Genomic DNA, 22444 nt, shown 5'->3' on the forward strand with positions numbered 1-22444 from the left:
TGACATCAGTGAAAAAAAGCATTCACAATGAATTTATGCCATGTCAGCACATGTTTAGTGCACACTGGAAGCCCTCCATTCTGATTATTTTAAGCAAGATTATACAAACGTTAATCCAATAAAGTTGATGAAAGGAGGGTATGGCTATGTAATTGTGATGCCTCTGTTACTACTGTTACAGTACGCAACTGCAGAGGCAGCAGCAATTTTGTTTGTGTTCCAACACATCCTGCACGTCCCTAGCTACCAAACTACTTCTTTTAACTTTCTTTACCTCATGGAGAACTCTGTTTAGAATGAGTACGCTGCAGTAGGGCATACAGAAGAAACTACAGCAAGTCTATTTGCCTCTTTTAATATGTTAAATTCAAAATCTGAATAAAAAGAATATTGCACAGTTCTGCTAGTTCCTAAATACTAACATAAATAACACCTCAAACTTCAGAAAATGATAAAATGGTTACAGAACTGTTTTGGACATACAATCCCTGTCTAAATCATTCCAGAAAGTGGGACAAATGTGAAGGCTGTTGGATAAAAAATTATCCTCCAAATAAACTAAAAAATGCCACCTTGTTTTACCCTGTAGTTAATCTTGTCACCCCTTCACGTGGGATGTAATATTATATATATTAAAATTCATAGCAGCCGGCAGGAGCTTTGCATGTGTCCCCAACCAGGTTTGCCTCTGAGAAATGGCTTTTTCAGCAGCAAGGCTCAATAAAGATTAAGGTGACTGCCAAGAGAGTTCTCGGTTATTTTGCTGTATGGATGGTCTTATTAATAATAAAACTACTGTATTTTGCATTAGCATAATCCATTCCTGAAAGAATACATGGAAATGAAGTGTCCATGAAAGGAGTTAATCAGGAATAGCCATTTTAAAAATAACTCTCCACATAGACAAGCCTCAGAAAATATTTCTAGTAGAGACTTAGTTACAGGGGCAGCACAAGGAGCTATTTTCCCTACAAAAAAGAAATCAGTTATTGTGAATCTTCTAGCCTGAATTAGAAAAAAAATGGCAACCACAGGGCCCCTCCACAGTTTTGCAATACAATTGCTTATGTTTCAGAGTTGTTTATATTTCAGAGTCACCAGATCCTAAGGATACTCTATTCCTGGTTTCACCTCAAAGCTTTAAGCATGTTCTGCTGTACCATCTAGAGGACAATGCTCAGAATGGTGAAACTGACTTGTAAGAGGCTTTTGAAATTGTTCAAGGGAAAATATATGTTACAACCTCTGTTTTGTTGGTGCTGTTTGACATTTTCCAGGCCCATGCGTTAAAACCCAATTTAATTTACTACTGAAATCTAATGTTTGGAGAATACAATGAGGCACCCAAACCACAAAGGATAAACTGAATATGTTTAACAGTGTCATTATTTACAAGTTGTATCCAGGCCAATTACTTCTCTGGGTTCGTTGCCTGACCAAAGCTGTGCCAGAAATAAGTGTCCAGCGGGGAGATAATAAAAATATTTATACCTCTCGGGGGAAGCCTTTTCCTTCAACAGTGCACAAGCCTGGAAAACTGCACAGGAAGGCTGTTCTTCCCCACATGTGCTTTAAAGCTTTGTACATGTGCACCTTCCTTTGCCATACTCTGGAAGAGGGAAGCAGGCAGTGGGCTTACTTGAAGACTGAACTAATTGGAGGGTGCCGCGGTGAAGGCATGCCAAATCATGAGCCTTTACACTTGCTATAGGGACAAGTCATGAGCTTTCATACTTTTGATAAGGACACGTGACATGCTAATCTGCTCTCTCCTGTTTTCATTTTCATTTCTAAAGTCATAGTTAAATTAATTATGCATCTGGTGATAATTAAAATACTTGCAAGTACTCTTTCTTACTAGTTCTACACACCTCTGAGCACAGGATCCAATATTCCAAGTACAAGGCTTTGCTCTGCCTGATGAGAAGGTTTCCAGGTTGTCCACTACCACTGTAGGTAAGAGTCTGGTATGGACATAAGCACACCAGTTTCTGTTAAGATATAGAAGGTAAATATAATTAATAATACAAATAACATTTCCCACAATATGATGATATATGATACTTAAAGAGGAAAGTTAAACCCATAATTTAGGGATAGGACTAAGTTATGAAAATTAAGTTTGGTTTCTCTCAGACTGCCAATGTAGTCTTGGGCAATTACTTAGTCTTCGTGCTTCAGTTAAGAAAACAGACAATAATTTCGCTATCTCTACATATATTTACATTGCAAATTTAAATTTTCCTTTGTAAATGTTTGTGGAGCACCAAGTACAAAGCAGCTCTTCTAGACTGCAGTAATGACAGGTCTTAAAATGCATCTACGTTTCAGACTACAGAAACTGTTTATCCAGAACTCAAAGGATTGTCTAGTAAGGTTCTTAACCACCCATAACTTTCACTTTATGGATAGACATTTCTGCCCCTCCTTTCCCCAGCAATACCATGAGTACATAGAGACTGTTTTGCAACACACCTTGAGGTCAGAGGCACACACAGCAATAGCGTGATAGCTCCACGCTCACCTGTGCCACTGGTTATGCACCCAGAGAAGGAAGTCACGTACAAAATGATCAAACTTGTTCACTGCAGCACAGGACATAGGAGCTGGCAAGTGCAAGGATGGGCTTGGGTTTTTTAAAAAGGATTCTAAGGGGGTTGCAAGAAACCACAAACTGTTAGATCAGGCTTTGGAACCAGGTGACTTGATAGAAGCTAAAGTGGAGAACAGAATTAAGCAGAAATTATAAACTGGATAATGGCTTGGGACAGATTTCTACAGGGAAATTTTGCCTCAGAAAACTATTGGCATTCTTTGAATCAGAAGCAGGTAGATAAAGGAATGATTTCCAGAGTCTTTGGCAAGGTCACTCACCAAAAGCTGTTGCGGGGGAAGCAATCTGTCACATACTAAAAAGGATAGATCCTGTTATAGATTAATAAGCCATTAATTCAGAGAGGTGAAAGACTAGGTAGCTTTCTCAAGAAACAGTTTATCAGAAGAATCCCACATGAATCTGTAATAGACATGATATTCATTAATGAGGGGGAAAGTAGGTGAATAGGGAGATGACAGAGTTATACAGAGCTGTATGAAACCATTTTGTGTAGTAAACCTAAAGCTCATCTCGAAGAATTGCAGAAATCTCATGGTACTGAATTTCCAACTAATTAAGTGCCAGAAACGGGTCTTGTAATGCAGAGTCAGACACAAATCAAGACAGGTTTTACAAACAATATGACTACCTAAGTTAACTATCATCACGAAAAAGATCTTGAAGTCATGATTAGATCTTTGAATATACCAATTTAGTGTTTTGCATTAACTAGTGAATTAAATACATGACATTATTAGGGAAGGACTAAAGAACAAACAGAAATCACCTACAAATAAAAGATGAAGAGCAGGAGGGATGAGAAACCATTGTCTCATGTTTTGCTGCTAACCTTTGCTTCTGGTTGTAGTAGTTCTGCCAGCATTTCATAATCCAATATGGAGAGATATATATATATATTTACCCCTGGAATCAGTATCTTTTTATAGGCTCCTTACAGTGGAAATCAAAATACAATTAAGACCAGATTAGTTCCATTTACTTAAGGGTATTCATGCCCTTAGTACAGATTCATGCTGCTTCAAACAGGAACAATGGCACAGAACACAAAATAATATCATTGTCCGTCCTTAAGTGATTGCTTTTTTCTGATGAGATCCTACCAGTGCACTTGCATTAAATTCAGTAGTTCTTTACTTGGAAAAGGATTGCCTAGAAAACAGCAGGATAAGCTAGGAATTAAGATGCTAAATAAGGCCAACAGGCTGAATCTCATCATTTCTGCTGTCAGTATTGTGGTGCTCCCTCATACAACAAGTATTGTTTAATCGATGAATAATGCGTTTCATATAAAATGGGGGTTTACTGAGTCTCTTCCATCTGATTTTGCTCACTCACTCTCTACTTCCTTGAGAGTTTTCATTAGGATAATATTTCTTTTTAATTGGGTATAAAAAGGCTGGGCTTTTATTTGATGCTTCCTTTATGTTCTGACTCCTCTTGCTATAGCCTTTTGTCTGTGAGTATAAATTAGAGACTCTGTGAATAAATATTAGCTAAAAATTAAATGCACCTCTCATGCATAAGCTTAAAGACTAGGTACTCTTCTCACTACCTCTGTGGAAACCAGGAGCAACTCTATGCAAGTGTGAGACTGAAAATTTGGCAGAATCAGGAGATTTAAGTCTTTTGAGTTTTGCAGAGGGATCATAAAGTTACTTATGCCACCTCTCTGTTTGGGGTATATGGGTCCTTTACAGCCTCCTGTACCACAGAGGCTAGCAGTAGTAACTAAATAGTAATGACACTTGCAGCTAAACACTACCAACAGTTAGCTAGAAAGAGAGCTTGTAGCTCACAAAGAAGGACAGGCACCCCCCCTCTTGCCAAGCCCTCAGGAGGAGCAGAACATGGCAGGGTACTCAGCTCCCATACAAGGGCAACCAGGAAGCAAGCTCTTCCACAGGGCTTGTTTGCCAAGCATCGGGGAGCAGCAAGAAGAGAGTTTCTCCCTAACAGAAAGTGAGTCAGGAGGGGAAGGCCAGCCACACAAACTAGGCACTGACCTCACCAGCAGCATACAAGTACCACAGCACCAGAGACAGGCAACCAGCAGTAAGGAGCCAGGTATGGATCAATCACCAGCCCACAGCAACAGTCAAGAAGGTACTAGGTAACAAGTCAGACCCAAGAAGACTGCTAGAGACAAGCACCTTTAGGAGGAAAACAGCCTCTAGCCTGGGCTTAAATGGTGCCCTGGCCCATGAGTGTGGGTGGAGGTTTCAGGTGAGGTTGCTTAGGGTCATCAAGGCTTGTTACCTTGCTCAGGGCATTACCACTGAGCTCCTTTTTCACTACAGGCAGGAGGTCTTTCCCATTTCACAGCTGTAGCAAGGGCTCTGGATATTCATACCTAAGATTAAAAACTGGGGTTTTTTTTCTCTGAATTGTAGCCCAGAGATTAAAACAAAAAAAAAATATCTCAGTATACGAATGAGATGCTAAAAATTTCTTAACACATGTAGAAAGTGATGCTGGGCCAGACTGAGAGTGGTCTGTTCAGGTGAGCTCTGATTAAGCATGGTGGCTTGCTTATGATTGAAACTTGGTATAGAGAAAGTAAACATCTAAATTCATGAATAACCCTCGGCAATTAAGTGAGGGTATATAATGTCTGATCAGAAGATATCTGTAGCGGTAACACCACCTCAAGCAGTTTTGCAGCACCACACCTCTTTTACTGTTGTGTATCAGCTGTCTGGAAAGTGAGGAACTAAGAGCTAACACCTGGCGCAGCTGCGTGCTAAGCTTACCACCTCTGCAAATCCAGAACCCAAATATTGGAGTCTGATTTTATTTCTGGGCTATAGTGAGGTTAGGACTTGAGCTCGTGGCTTCCTAGCTTGTGCTCTAGCCTTGCATACAGACCTGACAGCTCACCAGAGAAAAGGAATAAGCAGAAGACATATAGCAGTGTTGTCAATGACAACCTTTTCTACAGTGCACATGGTTGGGGTATAATTTTTGGTAATTGAATGCCATTTTACATCTGAGCAAATGTGGTCAATGAAAAGATAAAACAATGAAAAAAGGCATAAAAAGCAGTTGTAACATACATTACAGCCCTGGAATGCAGAGAGTGCAGTTAAACCACTACTTTTTGAAATTCATCATGTGAATCCACTAATTATTGTTATTATTGAGGGTGGCTAGCTTCAAGGTAGCAGCTATTGGAACCTGCCCGTTTGGAGGTGCCCTCCAAAGGAAAACATGGTACAATACATTCCAAATATATCAGTTAAGTACTGCTTTTGTTTTTTAAAGATAGTCTGAACTCAGCCTCTGGTCTACCAAAAATTTAACTCAACTTGAGCAGATTGTTTCTATTTAAAATATTTAAGTCATTCTTAAGCGACATGAGTGCAATGTCTGAAGCTGTGTTTCTCACATGGCCCAGCAATCTTTGATCAGGCTAAATTGGAGGAAATATTCACAGCAAAAGAGCCCCTGGTGTGATTCATAATTAGGTTTACACTACCAATGAAATAAGCTCATTAAGAGATGTTAAGAATGTAAATATAATTTTGAAATCAAATTGTCTGAAAAAATGTAGATTTGGAAATAGAAGATGAAGCATGGCGGAAGAACTATGACAGGCTGTGTTAATGCAAAGGCAGAACAGAAGGCAACTGATTTGCATAACAGGACTTTAAACCTGAAAATCCTCTTTACCCTCCATGGAATAATATATTCCAGATCAGCAACACAGGCTTCTAACATGCAGATTTTGTTGAAAGCTGCAGAATCCTGGTGTTTCTTTTGCATTGAGCCTGGTTTCAATCAGGAAAGCTGTATTTAAAAATAAAACAAAATCCTTGCAAGGTACAACAGAAATCCAGCCTGGAGAAAGTGGTGCAAGTCCCTGACTGGTATGAAGCCTATGTGACAGATTTCATCTTCCTCTTGGCCAGGAAATGCACTGGTAGCAAGGTGAGGGAGAGTACTTCTGAGTCCTCAGGCCTTTGAAAGAGTCTCTTTGCTTGTGATATTTGCAGCAGTATTTCCAGTTTGAATCAAAATACTGCTACCTCAGCTCTGCATCAAATGTGGTTTGACCATATCTGAGAAGTAAGGCGTAGTACAAACAGCAGCATTTGTTTCTTTTGCAAGCAATAAGCATGTCTACTCTGCAGCCTTGGCAGGCCCGAGTCCTCTGGCGTTTATGGCCATTGCAAATTCAAAGTCCCGAGCAGCTAACGGGCCGTGGAGCCTGCCCACAAAGCAGGAGCAAAGCACATACAACTAGCAGGGCATTAGTGGGACCCAGACAGTGCCTTTAAGCCTGTCTTTAGCTTTTGGGATCCTACACATCCCATAGAGTTTATTCAGGCCTTGCATTAACACCCTCTCAGAGAAGTTTTCTCCTCTTCTGCTTACACCAGTTCTGTTTCTTTTCCCACAGAGAAAACGTTCTCATGAAGCATTTCTTTGTTTCCACAGTCGGCCAGAAAACAGAAAGGATGCAGCCTGGAGACAGCTGTGAAACAGAAGTAGCTTTGGGGTAATTGTGCGCAAGGAGTGCCTGCATGGTGTGCATGGCACGAAGCCCCGTGCCCAGCCTACATGAGTACATACCAATAATACGTGTATTTCCCTCAGCTGGGAAAAAAAGCTGATTTCTGACAGATTACCGTAGTGTTTCTGACAGATTACTGTAGTGTTTCCCTGTAGTGTTCACCTGACTCATCCTCAGTGATTTACATGGTATCACAGTTTACATGGCCTCATGGTATGGGGGTATATATGGTGTGAATTACTGGCCAACATCTTGCAGCTTCAAAGGGATGCGATTCCCTGCAAAAAGCAACTTTCCCATCCACAAAATGAAACTTTGTGGCTTATGGAAACCGGCCCTGCGATGCAAGTAAATAGGTAATGTCTTAGTGGTAGTTATCTACTTATTCTTGATCCAAGCTTTCATAAACAGCAAATGCAGTTTCTTAGTTGACCGTGCAGATTTCTGAAGCTGGAGTGGACTTTGTAAGACGAAAAAACCACCTCACTTCGTCTGAGGTAGCTGTATAAACACGTGCTGTCAGGCAGATCCCTGCCTCCCCATTCAGGGGACACTTGAATCCCTAAACCAGGGGTCCCCAAACTACGGCCCGCGGGCTGGATACGGCCCCCCAGGGTCCTCAGTCCGGCCCCCGGTATTTACAGACCAAGCAGCCGCAGATGACTGCCTGCCACTTCATCCGCGCCGGCCCCCTGGTTAAAAAGTCTGAGGAGCCCTGCCCTAAACGCATCGCTTCACCGGCCTGTTGCCTGCACGCTAAAGCCCTCGGTTAGCAGGGCTCATGCTCCGCCTCAGCCCCTCTCCGGCGGGCCTAGCCCGCCTAAGCTGCTCGCCCCACACCCGCAGCAGCGGCGGGAGGTCACCCCGCCGCCCCCCGCGGGCTGCCACCGCCGCATCACAGCCACAGCCACCGCCGCCATCTGCCTGCCGCTGCCGCGGCTCGGCGGAGCCCTCCCCCCGCCCCAAAGCGCCGTCGGCGGACAGCCCTGCGGTGGGGCGGTGGCAGGCGCTGTGAGGCGGGGCGGCGCTGTGAGGCGGGGCGGGGCGGGGCGGGCGGCGCTGTGAGGCGGGGCGGGGCGGGGCGGGGCGCGGCGGGAGGCGCTGCCGGGCGGGCCCGGCAGGTGGCGGCCGTCGCTCGCGGAGGCGGGAAGCTGCCGGCGGCGGGTAGCGCGCCGCGCGCGGGGCTGTGTGGGCGCGTCCGTCCGCGGTCGCCGCCCGGCTGGCGCCTGCTGAGGCGGCCGTGCCCGCCGGGGCCGGGGCCGTGTGCGCTCGGGTACTGCCCACAGCGGAGCCGGCACCAAAGGCCAAGGAGAGCCCCGCCGCTTCTGCTGGGCTTCCCGGGGGTGACTAGAGAGGGCGGAGGGCAGCAAAAGAAAACATATGTGTTTAACTCCGAAGAAGGAGAGCAGTGACTGCTTGCTGCTGAAGTTGTCTGGTCTGTGATAGGATGGTTCTAAATACATTTGCAGTCAATGGAAGTGTTTCCATTTAACATCAGCAGGCTTTGAGCCACCCCTCTTGACGCTGCGATACCCAATGTTGCTGAAAAGTGAAGTACAATTTACACTAACAGCAAAAATTTATCATTTCCTTCAGATGAGAAGGCAAGTAGAAGCTTTTGGGATTGCAAGCGTCCCTTCCACAGCAGGTTTCAGTTGTAAACTCTTATTTGGGAACATTGCCAAGAAAACAAACAAACAAGCAAGCCCTCACAAAAACTGCCAGCTACCAAATATCAAGTATATCCATACAGGATTGCTTCCACTTGCTTGTAAGCGCAGATCCCTGTGAGTGAGTGGTCCTAAAACTGCTCAAGAGCAACACTGGTAGTAGTCGGGCCACAAAGGGTATAGATTTTGTTCTGCCCCTTTCATATTATATCTGAAAATGAGTTATCTTCATCTGTGAGTGAATTAGATCACCTGGCTTTTAATAGAAATGCTATTGAATCAGCCCGGCTGAACATCACTGAATCATGAAAATGAGATTATCGTGTTGCTGAAGGAATACAAAAGGACCCAGAGCTTGAGCTGTTGTTAAAGTCCATGCACAGCTTGGTGGTTAGGCCTCATTCACATTGTATGCCATTGATTTGTATTGCGCAGAATAGTTTATGCAATACTAATCTGGATTCTAGACATTTTCATTTTGTATTGACCTTTAGACCTCAGCAGTGGGGATGTGGAAAGCTGCTACAAGCATCTGGAGCCAGCAGCTGCCTTGCGAGGAGAGGCAGAGGGATCAGGGCCTGTTCCGGCTGGGGAAGGGAGGACTTTGATGACACCTCACAGCAGCCCCCCAGGCCCTCCAGGGAGGCTATCGAGAAGCTGGAGTTAGGCTATTCCCAGCAGTACATGGCAGGACAAGAGGCAACAGGCCCATATTGAAACAAGAGAGTTTCAGACTGAGTATGAGAAACTTGTTTTCCCTGAGGATGTGCAGGCAGTGGAGCAGGGCCCAGAGAGGCTGTGTAATCACCAGCCCGGAGCGTCGAGCTCAGTACCTGACTGGATCAAGCCTGGAGCAATCTGGTCTCATCTCACACCTGTCCCTGCTGGGAGCAGGAGGTTGGACTAGTGACCTCCAGAGATCTCTTCCAACCTGAGATCCTATGATTCTGTCTCCTTTGTGTGATATGATTGTTCTTCTGAATACAGTAGATTAGGTGCATTCATACATAAAAACATAATGACATAGTGTGGAAGAAATCCATTTTTTCTATTATTTTTTTTTTCAGCTAATATCTTCCCCAGTCTGAAAGACTGTTACATGAAGATAAGAGTATAGGCCCTGAATTTAGGTTGTATAAAAGAACATTGCTGTGATACATTTTCAATTTGCTTTAAACAACCTGCCAAGTCTGGATGAGGAGAGATAATGTTGATGGACGTAATGTAAACACTGAGATTATAAGGATAGCAAGCACCCTCACAAGGTTTTTTACTATTGCATGGGAGACCAGGTTTTGGTTTCAACAACTTCCTTTCAACTCCACTAGGTGACTACATAGACCTCTTACCTTTTTAATACTAGTGATACAGTAAATTCTGTATCTTTATATGAACATCAGTCATCCTTCAAAAATATAAGCTCTAGTTCAAAGAGAAATTATAAGCCTGAACCAAAATCAGTTAATTTTTTTTATGTTCACTGCTTAGCTTCTGCTCTGAAGTGTATGAATCTCAGCTGAAATAAAAATTCAGTACTCACTAGGGACTGACCATAAACAAATCAAATTGGGAAATCTGTTTTACATGCTGATTGGAATGTAAAACCAGGACAGCCTCTGAAAATTGCATTGAATATGTAATATAATATAGTATGGGATGATAAAATACATTATAGGATATGTTTTTTGCCCTGAAAAAGAGCTGCCTTGTTGACATTGAAGTATCAGGTGGGGGGAATTATACAATTTGTTTAATGGTTTTTTTTCAGGACTCAGGGTCTTGACATTTTGTCCTGTCTGTTACAAAACACAAATTCTACTCTCATCATTCATTTCCTTTTTCTGTATTTACAGTGCTGAAGCCTTGGACTGTGAACAGCCTCTTTGTCTCATCCAAGTTGTTATTTACTGTTTTGACCAATTTTGTGTTCTACCTTGTGCTGCAAAAATTAATTCACAATTTCCACTTACCTAGCACTGTGCTGATCTATTTTAGTATTTAAAATGACTTGTTGTGAATAACATCAGGTTTTTTAAACCTTATCTCTCTCTCTGTTCAGAGCCCTTCAAAACAATCGAACTTTCCCACAAACAGAACTGAGATTTTTGAGAAGATACCCATTAACCTGCTTTAAGAATCATCTGATAAAACATATTTGAAACCCCAGAAAAACTCTCTTTCAAAAGGGTCTTAATTCTGCATTTTTTCCTCTGGAATATAAATGTATTTTCCATTGTCTAATTGACCCAGAGTACACAATTCATTTAAGGTAGTTCTGGTCTAGTTTACTGTTAGTGCTTCTCAGATGACTTTCAGTGGTACTGGTTTTCATTGGTTTGTTAGTCGTTTTGTAAACTACAGAAAAGTAGATTGCAGTATGTCAGCAATGGCCTCTCCACTGTGAGAAATACTGACACGCACACACAAAAAAAAGCCTTTTTAAGTGACAAAATGAAAATGTTAAAAAAGAAGATCCATCCCAATTCCAGGGGTGAATGTTGTTCTTTAATCTCTTCATAGTGTTATTCTGGGCAGCTTCTCTTCTCTTATTTAGCTTCACTAAATAGTCAAATGCCTTGCCCGTTGCTTTGTACCTTTGTTACTTACTCATGCAGACCTACTGCTTTATGCTGTCACTGATGGATTTCTTAGGGGGCTCTTAAACAAAAAGGATCTGAACCAAAGTCTGTGAAATTCAAGGTGATTTTTTTCTGAGACTTTTTCTCATGACCTATGGTGTTACTTACCAGGAGCGTAATACAGAATGGTTCCTTTGAGATGTTGCAGAAAATTGTCTTTTGAAACACTTGCATTCTCTAACTAGCAACACAGATAATGCCTTTGGAAAACATTTGGGGACACCTTGCTACTGTGCTTTTGCTTGCCAAGTCTATTCTAGGAATTAGTGTCAGTTTTCTAAAATATTGATTATATTTAGATTTGTAAGAACGCATCTTTTCTGTGCAGATATGAGCTGGTGTTTCTGGTGTACCTTAAATGAAGTGTTCCAAAGAGTCAAATGTTTGCAGTGGCTGGGAAGTAAATGGTTACACTGTGTGCAGTTTGTTACAGTAATCCTAATCTATGCAGAGGGGTGAAGAGACATGAGTAGCGATGGAAAACTGTCTGTTCCTAACCTTCGCTGTTCCCATAGAGAATGAAACAAAGAGCAAGAATAAAGATAAACATGACCATTAATGCAATAGCTGGTGTAACGAGATGAACTGAAACCATTATTACAGTCACTAAAAATTTCATAATTCATCTGTATAGTAGTGCCTTATCTGAATCTGATCACAGAAAAACTAAATAATCAGACTTGAGAAGATAAAAAGATGCTTGGCTTTTTGTCTTTTATAAGTACTTTGTGAGTGTCTCAAAAGCAACTTGGGTGGAAATCTGGGAGTTTTTTTATTTCCCAGTGCTATGTTTCCTGTGCTACTGAAAACAGTCTGTCATGACTCTGCCTAGCCATCATTACTGAAAGGCTGTCTTAGAAAACCACAACTCTGGATTGTGTTATTTCCTGATTTTTTATCTGGTTTCAAGAAATTATTATTTTATCATCTACACAACAGAATTGTATGGAGATGTGTTTACCATTTCTTCTCTCCCTGAAAGACAAAAATATCCTACAGGGTCTCTCTGGGAAGCAGTGCATGCTGAGTAAACCATCACAGCAGTGACTCCTTTCCACCACAGTACTGGATGTGATTGTAAAGTGACCACCACATAGGAGCAAACAGGTTCTTTAATTCATTCTGTGCATGAGAGATCAGAAGTGGAAAAGATTTCCTCAGTGCACAAGGTATAATAGCACTAACACAAACAAAATGTCTGTGAATTGCATGGACCTTGTGCAGCTTTTGCCTTGTACCAGGACTGCTGTACAGTGTGCAGTAGCAGCTAATCTGCACGATGCAGTAAGGTATTTCACTACTTCACTCCAGCAGTCGCAGTCATCAATTAACTGTTTTACTTCTGTGCTCAGCAGAAGACACCAGTCACTAAATACTTGTGTTACATTTCTCTTTGGACGGTTACATTTTTTTTGGTACCATGCCACATGCATCATTATGGAACTGCATAATTATGTCATTGCCCCACTTACTCTGTGGATAAAATAGCAATAAAGTAGTGAACACCAGCACTTGAATGAACAATTTGCTTTGGTCTTTAGGACTGCAATGGGAGTAACACTGTATTCAGCATGTGTAGGAAAATTAGATTATGGGCTTATAGCCAAGTGTCAAAAGTACGTTCAAGCTGCTGCTGAACAGGAGGGGCTCATCACAAAGGTCTTCTGCATGACTGGAATACAACATTGTGAGGGCAAAGCAAGCACTACTTGTCAAACGTCCTCTGACACTTAGCCACCAAGACAACCTAAGTACCAGTGTAAGAGGTTCCTTCTTCCAGGTCATAATGAATATACCTAGTGAGGCAGAAACCTAAGCCATGCGTGACTTTATTTATTGTAAATGCACAGTGATGCAAAATCTAAGAAATCGATTCAAGAATTGTTCTCTCTGCTCTGCTAAAAAGTGACATGATTAAAACAGACTGTGAACCTTGCATTAACTAGGCAGTTAAACCAGGTTTCTACACATCTTGTGTATTTGAACCATCTGCTGAGATCAACTATTCATTTTTATTTGTCAGTGCCCTAGAAATTCTACCAAGCTGATACGGGCACGGGCAGTTTCCAGGGAGAAATGCAGAGGTCCGGTCATGAGAATGAAATATTTCAGCACTCCTACCACATTTGACAGCTAAGCAAATCTGTCCCTGGTGCTGACTTTATTAAACCCTTTGGTGCTTAGTAATAAAATGCTGTTACCTCACCACTACCTCAGGTAATGGCAGAGAAAGTCTATGAAGACCCTCAGTGGATTCATGGTAATTGGAAAATGTGTAATATACACACACTAAGAGAAAAGAGTAATGCAGAACCGTCAAACAATGTGAAGATACTGTGGTTAATTTACAGCCTGAATGAATGTCTCACATATTCAGGAGCTGCCTGGAATGGTAATTAATAAAATTGGGTTCAGAATGGAAGGATGAGTGTGCTAGTCTCAGAGATTTGCCTCAGACTTGCTCCATAGCACCAGTGTTACTTAAGCTGCTTAATACAGTGAAATACTTGCTATTGCCTCTCTCCACAGGTTAAAAAAGATGTCTCTCACATGAACTCAATTGGAAAGAATGTATCATCGATTTTCTTCTTTGATACCAAATTGATGCTCACATTTAATGTCACTGAACTTGGGAAAAACTCGTGCTCTGCTGCTGAAGCACAGCTCTAGTTTTCTAGCATGTCTTTATTCATTGATAGGGAATCCAGGAAAATTTGAAGATAGGTAGAAATAAAAAAAAATATATGTGTTTGTTTGTAGAGACATAAGCCTTACATTTCAGAGTTTAAGTCAAATTCATTATTTTATTTAGAGTGAAGAAAGGAGCTTTTCTTCAGCTCAGGCCGTTCCAGATGTGCTTCCTATGAAGTTTTGTTATCCTTCTGAAAGTTTGGGTGCAGGCCATCCTGGAAGCAGGGATAACTCACCAGAGAAATCACTCTTCTGAAATGGTTTGAGAGCAGGTAGCTACAGAATCTATAAGTTATGTCCTCCTGTACTTATTGTAAGGTTAACTATAAAATTGTTCCACCTCACTGTGACAGAACAGGACTTCATTACATTTTAACTCCAGGAAGAAAAAGGAAGAGTTTAGTGTTTTCAGAGATAAGGATATGACCAATATTTAACACGTAAAATACCACACCAGGATGTAATATAAAGAGGCTCAAAGACAAGCTTTGCCTTATTAACAGCAGGATCTTGAATCTGGAGCCTTTAGCCCTACTGACTGTACTTCTCATCAGGTAACTGCCCCCAGAAGTTCTCCTGATATATGAAAAGCCAACCTGACACAAGTTTTTAAAATAAAGCCATGGTCTTTGTCAATATGCTTTTTTCAATAGGAAAAAAAATACTAATTTATTCTGACAGTTCTAATAGTGCATTTCTTTCAATAAAATGAAACAGAAACTTGCTACAACCCTGATGGCACTTGTGGGTCTTACTCAGCCTGACCAGCCTGACCTGGGCTCTCCACCCAAACACCCTGCCCATGGGCTCAGGAGCTCCAGTGAAGTTCACCCCAGGGTGACATTGTACCTGTGCTAATCCTGACCAGCAATCTGACATCCTGGCCTGGCTTTGGCCTTGCCCTATCACTATGGAGCTGCCCAGTGATCACTGGGCTGTGTTTTACCCTGGTAGCCGTCACCAGGCCCGATCCTGACTCCCTGATTTGACTTCCCAGCTTGATCTTGGCACTGCAGCATCACGACAGCTGCACCTGGCAGTTTGGGCTCTGAGGTGATGCTAGCTGCCATATCTGGGTGTGTCCTTCATGCCACACTTGGTGGTTGTCAGAAATACTCTTCAAGGTGCAGACTTTTAAAATCCATTAAATATTTCCAAATCATGCTCTTCTGACATTTTAATGGGAATTTTGCAAAAATAGAAGGAACCAGAACATTTTTCTGATCTAGTTATAGTATGCATATGATATGTGTACAAAATGCTGTCCTCAGGAAATCTAGGGTACAGATAGCAAGGGAATGATCTTTGTAATTAAGCCAGTAAGGTACACAACCTCCTTCAGAAAGGGGTATTTGGGTAATTAAGTTTATACAATGGGCACATATTATACCTTGTGGGTAATCTGACAGCCCTGGAGACTCGCTAGCAAAGTGCATGTATTGCTATTTTAAAAATTGTAAATATATTAAAAACCAAATGCTCATTCTTGTTTTGTTTTCCTTCCTCTTGTCTCTCCTTGACCTCTCTCTATTGTTTCTTCTATATGGAGCCTCTTAACATCACCATCCCTGCACATATGTTAGCACAATGGGTTGCCATAAAGAATTATGGAGTCATGCAGTTCCTGCAAGGTCACTCAGAAATTCAGGTTGGAATACAAACTATAACCAAAGAGTTGTTTTAATTCAAAGTAAATTCAAAAAGCAAATCGTGCTTCCAAATTTCCTCTGAGGTAGTACATTTTACAGCTATGAAATCTGCTATTGAGTCGTTCATGCTGTGTTCAGGCATTGCATGAATAAACCTTTAAGATAGCTGTATGTCTTTATTGGAAGTTTTACAGCATCTCTTTCACTTTATTTGCAATAAAGATGCAAAAAAATTTTTTTGAAAAGAAAACACATGCTAGAAATTAATTTAGGGTATAGTCAATAACACCTGCAGATAACTAAAAATGCTTGCCTTCTTATGCATAGTTTCTCAGCAGCAGCTTTCCAGGTGTTTCACAGCAGTGATAGGTAACATTGAGTACACCAGACTTGGCATTTTTTCTTGACTTTACTGAAAAAAAATATAGTCACAAGTGACTTTATTATTCATCCAGGTCTAATTCATAGGGAAAGGGAAAAAGAATACTGAAGTGACTCACTTAAGTCACAATCCAAGTCAGTGGCAAAACTGAAAGAAAAGCTTAAAACCGCCTTATCTGATTGTAAAATACACTTTTATGTGGTAGGAAGAACAAGGCTTGTAACACAAGAAACTTACTGTGGAAAGGATCAAGCTGTGCCTAGAACAGCAGACATTTGCTAGAGAGGCTTTGTAACCCAGCAGTTTGAGAAAGAGAGTGGGGATTCAGCATTCTGTTTTATGCTGGGATTTCATGCTGCTACACATTCCTGTAACTTTGATACGCAATCCTAGCTTTATCACTAACTTGCTCAATGGACTGAAAAAAAAAAAGACCTTTATGCATGTGGCACAGCAGGTTGCTCCTCAACCGCTCATGAAATAAGGTGCTAGCCAGTACAAGTTTTTCTTATTTTGCCTCTCTGCAGCAACAACCCCATCCCATTATGATCAATAAAATATGAGGCCTTGTTCACCACAGACTGATTTTTTTTTTTTTTTTTTTTTGCTTACTATATGAATCTTATGTAAAAGGTTAGAAACAATACCTGCCAATTGACAGAGCTTTTCTGAAGGTTAATTTCACTGGAACACTATTGTTGAAAAAGGCTAGAAAGCTAAAGACTCTAAGGTTAGCATATGTTGCAACCTGTTTTAATGGAGATGCAGTTATCAGCTTTCATGTGAGAAGACAACCCATCTAACTCAGGTTAACTCAGACACTCTGCCAAACACCGTAGTAAGTCATAATGGATGACGTTCACAACTGAAGGAGTACGCTAGGAAAGCTATGTGGGAAACACAGCTCCTTACTGTGGTACCTCTTCCAAGCAGAGGCAAAGGACTCCTTTCCTTTGGGTCTTTGTGCATTATTTCACTTATGCATGATCCCAAACATGCTCAGGTCAATGGGAATCTTTTTTTTTTTTTTTCTTTTTTTTTTGAGATGAAGGAGCATTAGCTTTCAGCCACATACAGCAAGGTAACTGTAGTATTTCCAAGGGTTGATTTAGTCTCGGTGTGAATTTAAGCAAAAGTGGTTTTCCTCCTTTTGGATGCTAACATTTGGGCAAGTACTATGAAGAGGAGAAATCTGTATTCTGAAAGCTCACTTGCCATAAATACTGTGGAAAACCAATCCTCTGTAGTTTTCATTTTCTACCAATATCTGAATATATATATCAGCAATTAAGTGAACTTTGCAACATCTCCAAAGTCATTATTAACATCCCCATTGAGAACTGAAGATGTTGGGGAACAAAGAAAACTTCCAGAGCTATAAAACTAGACAGTACTATTTTATACACTCTGTTATGCATAGCTGTTATATATTGAATTATGCGGTTCTGAATGCACATTAAATTGCAATGCCACTTTTCATAAGTTTTTATCACAGAATAAGGTGTTTCAAATTATCAGATCAATGCATTTTGTACACTTAATTGCTTGTATTTTCAACCAGTGGAGAAGTTTACAAACACAATCATTTTTTAATAGATTCTAAATGAAAAAGTGCATTCACAATTTCATTTACCCACAAGAAAAGAACAACAACAACAACAAAAATCAGCAAAAGTTTACTGTGCATAAAACAGGGAGACATCTATTGTATTCCTTTCCTACCAGTATATGATAACGACTTTCCTGTAGGTTTTGAGATAACTACCCTAAGGAATAAAATATTGCAGCATTTACTCTGTTACAAATGTATGGTTTTGATTGAGTAAATACTGCAGGTTTACTCCCTTGCTTTTTTAGATGGTCTTCTTTAGGCTCAGAAAACAATTTTACTGAAATTACTAGCACTTTTGCAAATTGTTTCACTGGGAACAGGAAAACAACCATTCGTAAGCAGCACATCGGAGACAAGAAAAAATAGGTAACTTTCCTTACTTTCCCCTGGTAGTTTCAAAGCCAGATGCTTTGGAGTTGGCATCCTGCTGGGTGCTGGTGATACCAGCGCTGCGGGATGGCTGCTTGAGAGATCTGTTCCCTGTAGCTGCATCCCCGCTTGTAGTGACCTCTTGCTGGAGAGGGACCTCTCTAGCATTGCGTTGTAGAGCTGTCCCTTTGCTGTTAGAGGAGTTTCCCATTTTATCTTTGTGAGGGTCACCATCACTGTGACCCTTTGACTGGCTGGCAGGGGTAGAGACTGTAGGATTAGAGGTTTTCTTCACTGCTTCCATTCCCACAGTCTTGCCTGAAGATACAAAAGGAGGTCCCGGCGAGGCACTTGCTTCAGCAGCTTGGATCTCAGAATGGGATGACCCCACAATTGTGGTCAGAGATGGAGTCAAGTTGGAGTGACTTGCCTGGGTTTCATCACCTTGGCCTGTGGTCCAGAGCTTTCCTGAAGTATTAAATCCAATGCTGCCACTCTGTAAGTGCAACAAGAGCAGCAAGATAATTATCTCCTTCATTCTGCTGGTTTGTAAGTGCTACAAGTTATCACACATTTATTTCCCAAGCAAGAAATTCTGTAGCTTTTCCCTCCTCCTGAGCTGCTGCTCATGCAATGAGCCTACCCAGAGGATGCCCTGGCGGGCTTTATTTTTGTAGAAAGGAAACAGATTTTGGTGTTTCAAAACTGACTGAGGAAGCCTGTTTTCCTGTTTCTGTGGATTTCTCTGCAACCTGTGACCCCTCGGAGAGTGGGAGCCTGGCAGCCTTTGTGGGAGGAAGAAAGAAGTTTCTGCAGAAGGCACAGGATAAAGATAAATGGCACAATAGAAATGTGGAAAAATACGTACGGTGAAGTAATCCTGAGGGATAAAACCTGAAATGATTAGGTAATTTTCCTTTCACATGTATGTGTATGGGGAACAGAAGTGGTTTGTCACATGTGCCCTTTGGATGGTTCGTACTTGTGACCTTGTTATTAAAAAAAGAGTCGGCAAGACCGGTGTGCTACATAAAGCTGAACGTTTTCTGTGTCTTCTCTCTTTGTTTGAATGTTTAACCATACTGCTGTCAAAAGTGGGAAGATGATAAGGAAGACATTCATGCTGTATTCATCATTGTACCACATGCCTTCAAATATAATAATTTGCCTGTAGGTCACTGGCCATTTATGTCACGTCCTATTTCTATACTTCATACAATGGTGTGTATGAACTATTTCTATAGCATAGTCCATAGGTGTCTGGCATCATTTCAGATTCTCTAGGGTATGAGAAACACCTACCTGGGTCCAGCAGATGTGGCATATGATCTATGTGAGATATGTGCTCTTCTGGGGCAGGATACTTGAGGGCATTTGAAATGGTGTTAAAAGCTCACACAGGGGCAACTGAATGCCATCCTAGATCCCCATTGACTGTAACTGGAGTTTAGACACACAGTTCACATGCAGATACATATTTATGAACCTCTAAATCTGAATCTTTAAATCTGCTAGCTGAATGCCACCCATAGACAAGACTGAAAGGAATATCCTGAATCACTGAGTCCATTCCTTCCCTTTTATTGCAAACGTTTACAGTTGATTAATTGCAATTAATATTATTGTAAAATAATACTAATCACAACCTAAAAACAATATTGGGAACTTTACATGCAGGAAAGATCTGGGGAGATGGATACTTGGTATAAAGAGTAAAGGTAATTTTGTACACCAGAAGGGTAGACGAATGCTGGAGCAGGTTACCCAGAGAGGTTATGGGATCTCCATGCCTGGAGATATTCAAAACTCAACTAGACAAGACCCTGAGAAACATGATATAAGCCCTGCTTTGAGTTGGGTTTTGGACCAGATGACCTTTGGATGTCCTTTCCAATCTATATTAATCTATGAAATTAGCTTAGTAGCCACAAGGTTTAATATTGCAGTCAGGGGAGAGGAGAAGATACCTTTCCTCCTCTGCTGCCATTTTCCAGCTCTCTGAGACTAAGAAGAGTTAGTTTCTTGTTGAAGGAAAAGAAAGGGAAAAGGTAATTGCTGAAGAAATTGCATGCAGAAATGTAACATGAAATTTTAAAGCTGACACAAAGCAGTAACTGAATAGACCTGTCAGGAACAGATCTGAAAGGGTATTGTCAACCTGTTCAAAAAGCGTGTAGCCATTGACACAAGTGCTGTACCAAGGACTATGGACAATGCATCTATGAAAGCAGCCTTACACCGCTGGAACAGAACAGTATCTTCTGGGCATGGTTCATATTCTTTGAGGATCACCTTTCCTCAAAAACAGGCAAAGTCCCCATTCCATGGAAGTTTGATGATTAACAGGGACACAATGGAAAAGCTGGTAAATGACTTGCATTTCTTTCCAGAAGATACTTGCAAAAAAACCCCACAACCAAACATGGAGGGTAGACCACCAGCTCTAATTGCAGTCAAGTAAACCTCTGTGAAGGCTGATCCTGCTTTGAAAGATTTGGTTACCAGTGCCTTGTTTTCATTTTCCAGGTGATAATCTGGCCTTTTAGGTGTGCTAAAGGTTTGGGGTTTCCATTTGCTATGATTTTATTTTTCTGTTTTATTGTCTCGGTAAAATGTAGGCTTCTACTCTGCAAGTAAAACAGATGCAATTTTGTGATACAACATGTTAGAAAAGAAATGCAGTTATGCATTTTGGAGATTTTATTTCCCCTCTCTTTTTCTTATTCAGTGAAAATCTGTAAATGCCCTTTGAATGTAGGGTGCAGGAGTCAGTATGATGAGCAATCTCATTTCAAGGCTAACAGAAGTTATTTCATATCGGTGCTTCTCGAGCTCTAAATTTTAGATTTTGAATTAATACCATTACCTGAATTAGCATTTGTTACCCCATAATTTTAGAAATCCCAAGACAAAATGAGGGGTAAATTAGCCTTGACTGTATTTGCAAATTAAATGTGAGTTGGCTTTAAAAAAGAAAAATCACAGCAGCTGCATACTGCATTTATTTATACAGTCGGAGTCCCTACTAACAAACAACGCTTGTATTCTGCTTTGAGTTACTCCACTGCAAGTATTAATTCTGCCTCTAAAGTCAGGGAAGCAACTGCAGATTTCCACCAGTGAAAAGAACAGCGGTGTAGAAGAGTCTGGCTTTTGGTGGTGAGTAGATTTCATTAAAACAGTGTTTATTTCCCTGTCTGAACACTCCAATATGAAAATTTATTGTTAATATGATTTTATTAGTACATGTCTGGGCTGTTGATTAAAAGAAAAAATTGTTTGAAGCTGTTTTTATTTAGCAAAACAATCTTGGGACTGTAAGAAACTCAGGATATCCATTTTCAGATTGCTGCATGCTGGATCTGAATTCCAAGCTCATTATAGATCTTATTTCAGCATTAATTCACATCCAAGTGCTTCTTGTCTCAGTGAAAATTGAACCTAGGAAACAATAAGCACTTGGATGCTCTTGGTGAAACTTAGGTAGAAATAAGTTCAAAATCATCCTGAAAACTCCCACTGAGCATGCTGCTTACTCCCTTATGCATAAATCCATAGGTGCCACATTTTCTGTATTAGTTGTGTATCAGTGTGTCATATTAAGAAGGGGTGTTTCCTCAGACCCTTTATATTTGATCAGCCTGTCGGTTTCCCAAGACGAGCCCCTTCTGTCCAAGCAACCCGTCTGCTACCTGCGTTTGACAGCCCACTGTATCCGAGGGTGATTTGACTAATCTACTCAGGAACCCCTGCTGACAGCATCACTGAGTCAAATCCCTTATAACAACTACTTGAATCTCCTAAGATGCACAAAATGAAATTCAGCTGAAGATTTTTATTATAGAAAATACAAGTTTGTGACAGAGTGAGGTTCGGGGATTGCCGGTGATAATTCACGGACTGCAAAACAAGCTTAAAACCAGCTAACCCGAGTTAGTCATAGATTAAAGTTCTTAACCAACAGGCATCCCTATGGGGGAGAAGACAGGTTTAGCCTGTCAACTGATCACAGAAGTTGTGGTGGAGACTTCCCTAACTTCTCCCCTCATTTGTCCGCTGTTTATACTTCATAGTACATTGCATATCCATTTATCATATGCAGGATCGGTTACAAGTTTCTCACTTCTAGCATAAATTAGTACGCATCCTCACATAGCACCACTGCAGTCTTTCACTAATTACACATGCTCCTCAGGTGGGGTTTTGCCCTCTTTTGGGGGGGCTATTTGAGGTGGAAGTCAAGAACTCCCACTACCACAATTGCCTTTGACCTACTTTCAAGCAGCTTTCTGTGGATTGCAG

General features: G+C 41.1%; 1 protein-coding gene across 1 annotated transcript in view; it reads right to left on the reverse strand.

The window, feature by feature from the left end:
• The window catches only part of MMRN1 (multimerin 1), a 44463-nt gene extending 25689 nt beyond the window's left edge, over positions 1 to 18774 (reverse strand). The window contains exons 1-2 of the mRNA XM_040599467.1: positions 18154 to 18774; positions 1872 to 1991 (exon numbers count right to left, since the gene is read on the reverse strand). Of these exons, the coding sequence (XP_040455401.1) occupies positions 1872 to 1991; positions 18154 to 18680 (647 nt within the window). The 5' untranslated portion in view covers positions 18681 to 18774. The remainder of the gene's footprint in view (positions 1 to 1871; positions 1992 to 18153) is intronic.
• Between the last annotated feature and the right edge of the window lie 3670 nt (positions 18775 to 22444).

This window comes from Falco naumanni, chromosome 1 (assembly GCF_017639655.2).
Source record: "Falco naumanni isolate bFalNau1 chromosome 1, bFalNau1.pat, whole genome shotgun sequence".
Taxonomy (NCBI): domain Eukaryota; kingdom Metazoa; phylum Chordata; class Aves; order Falconiformes; family Falconidae; genus Falco; species Falco naumanni.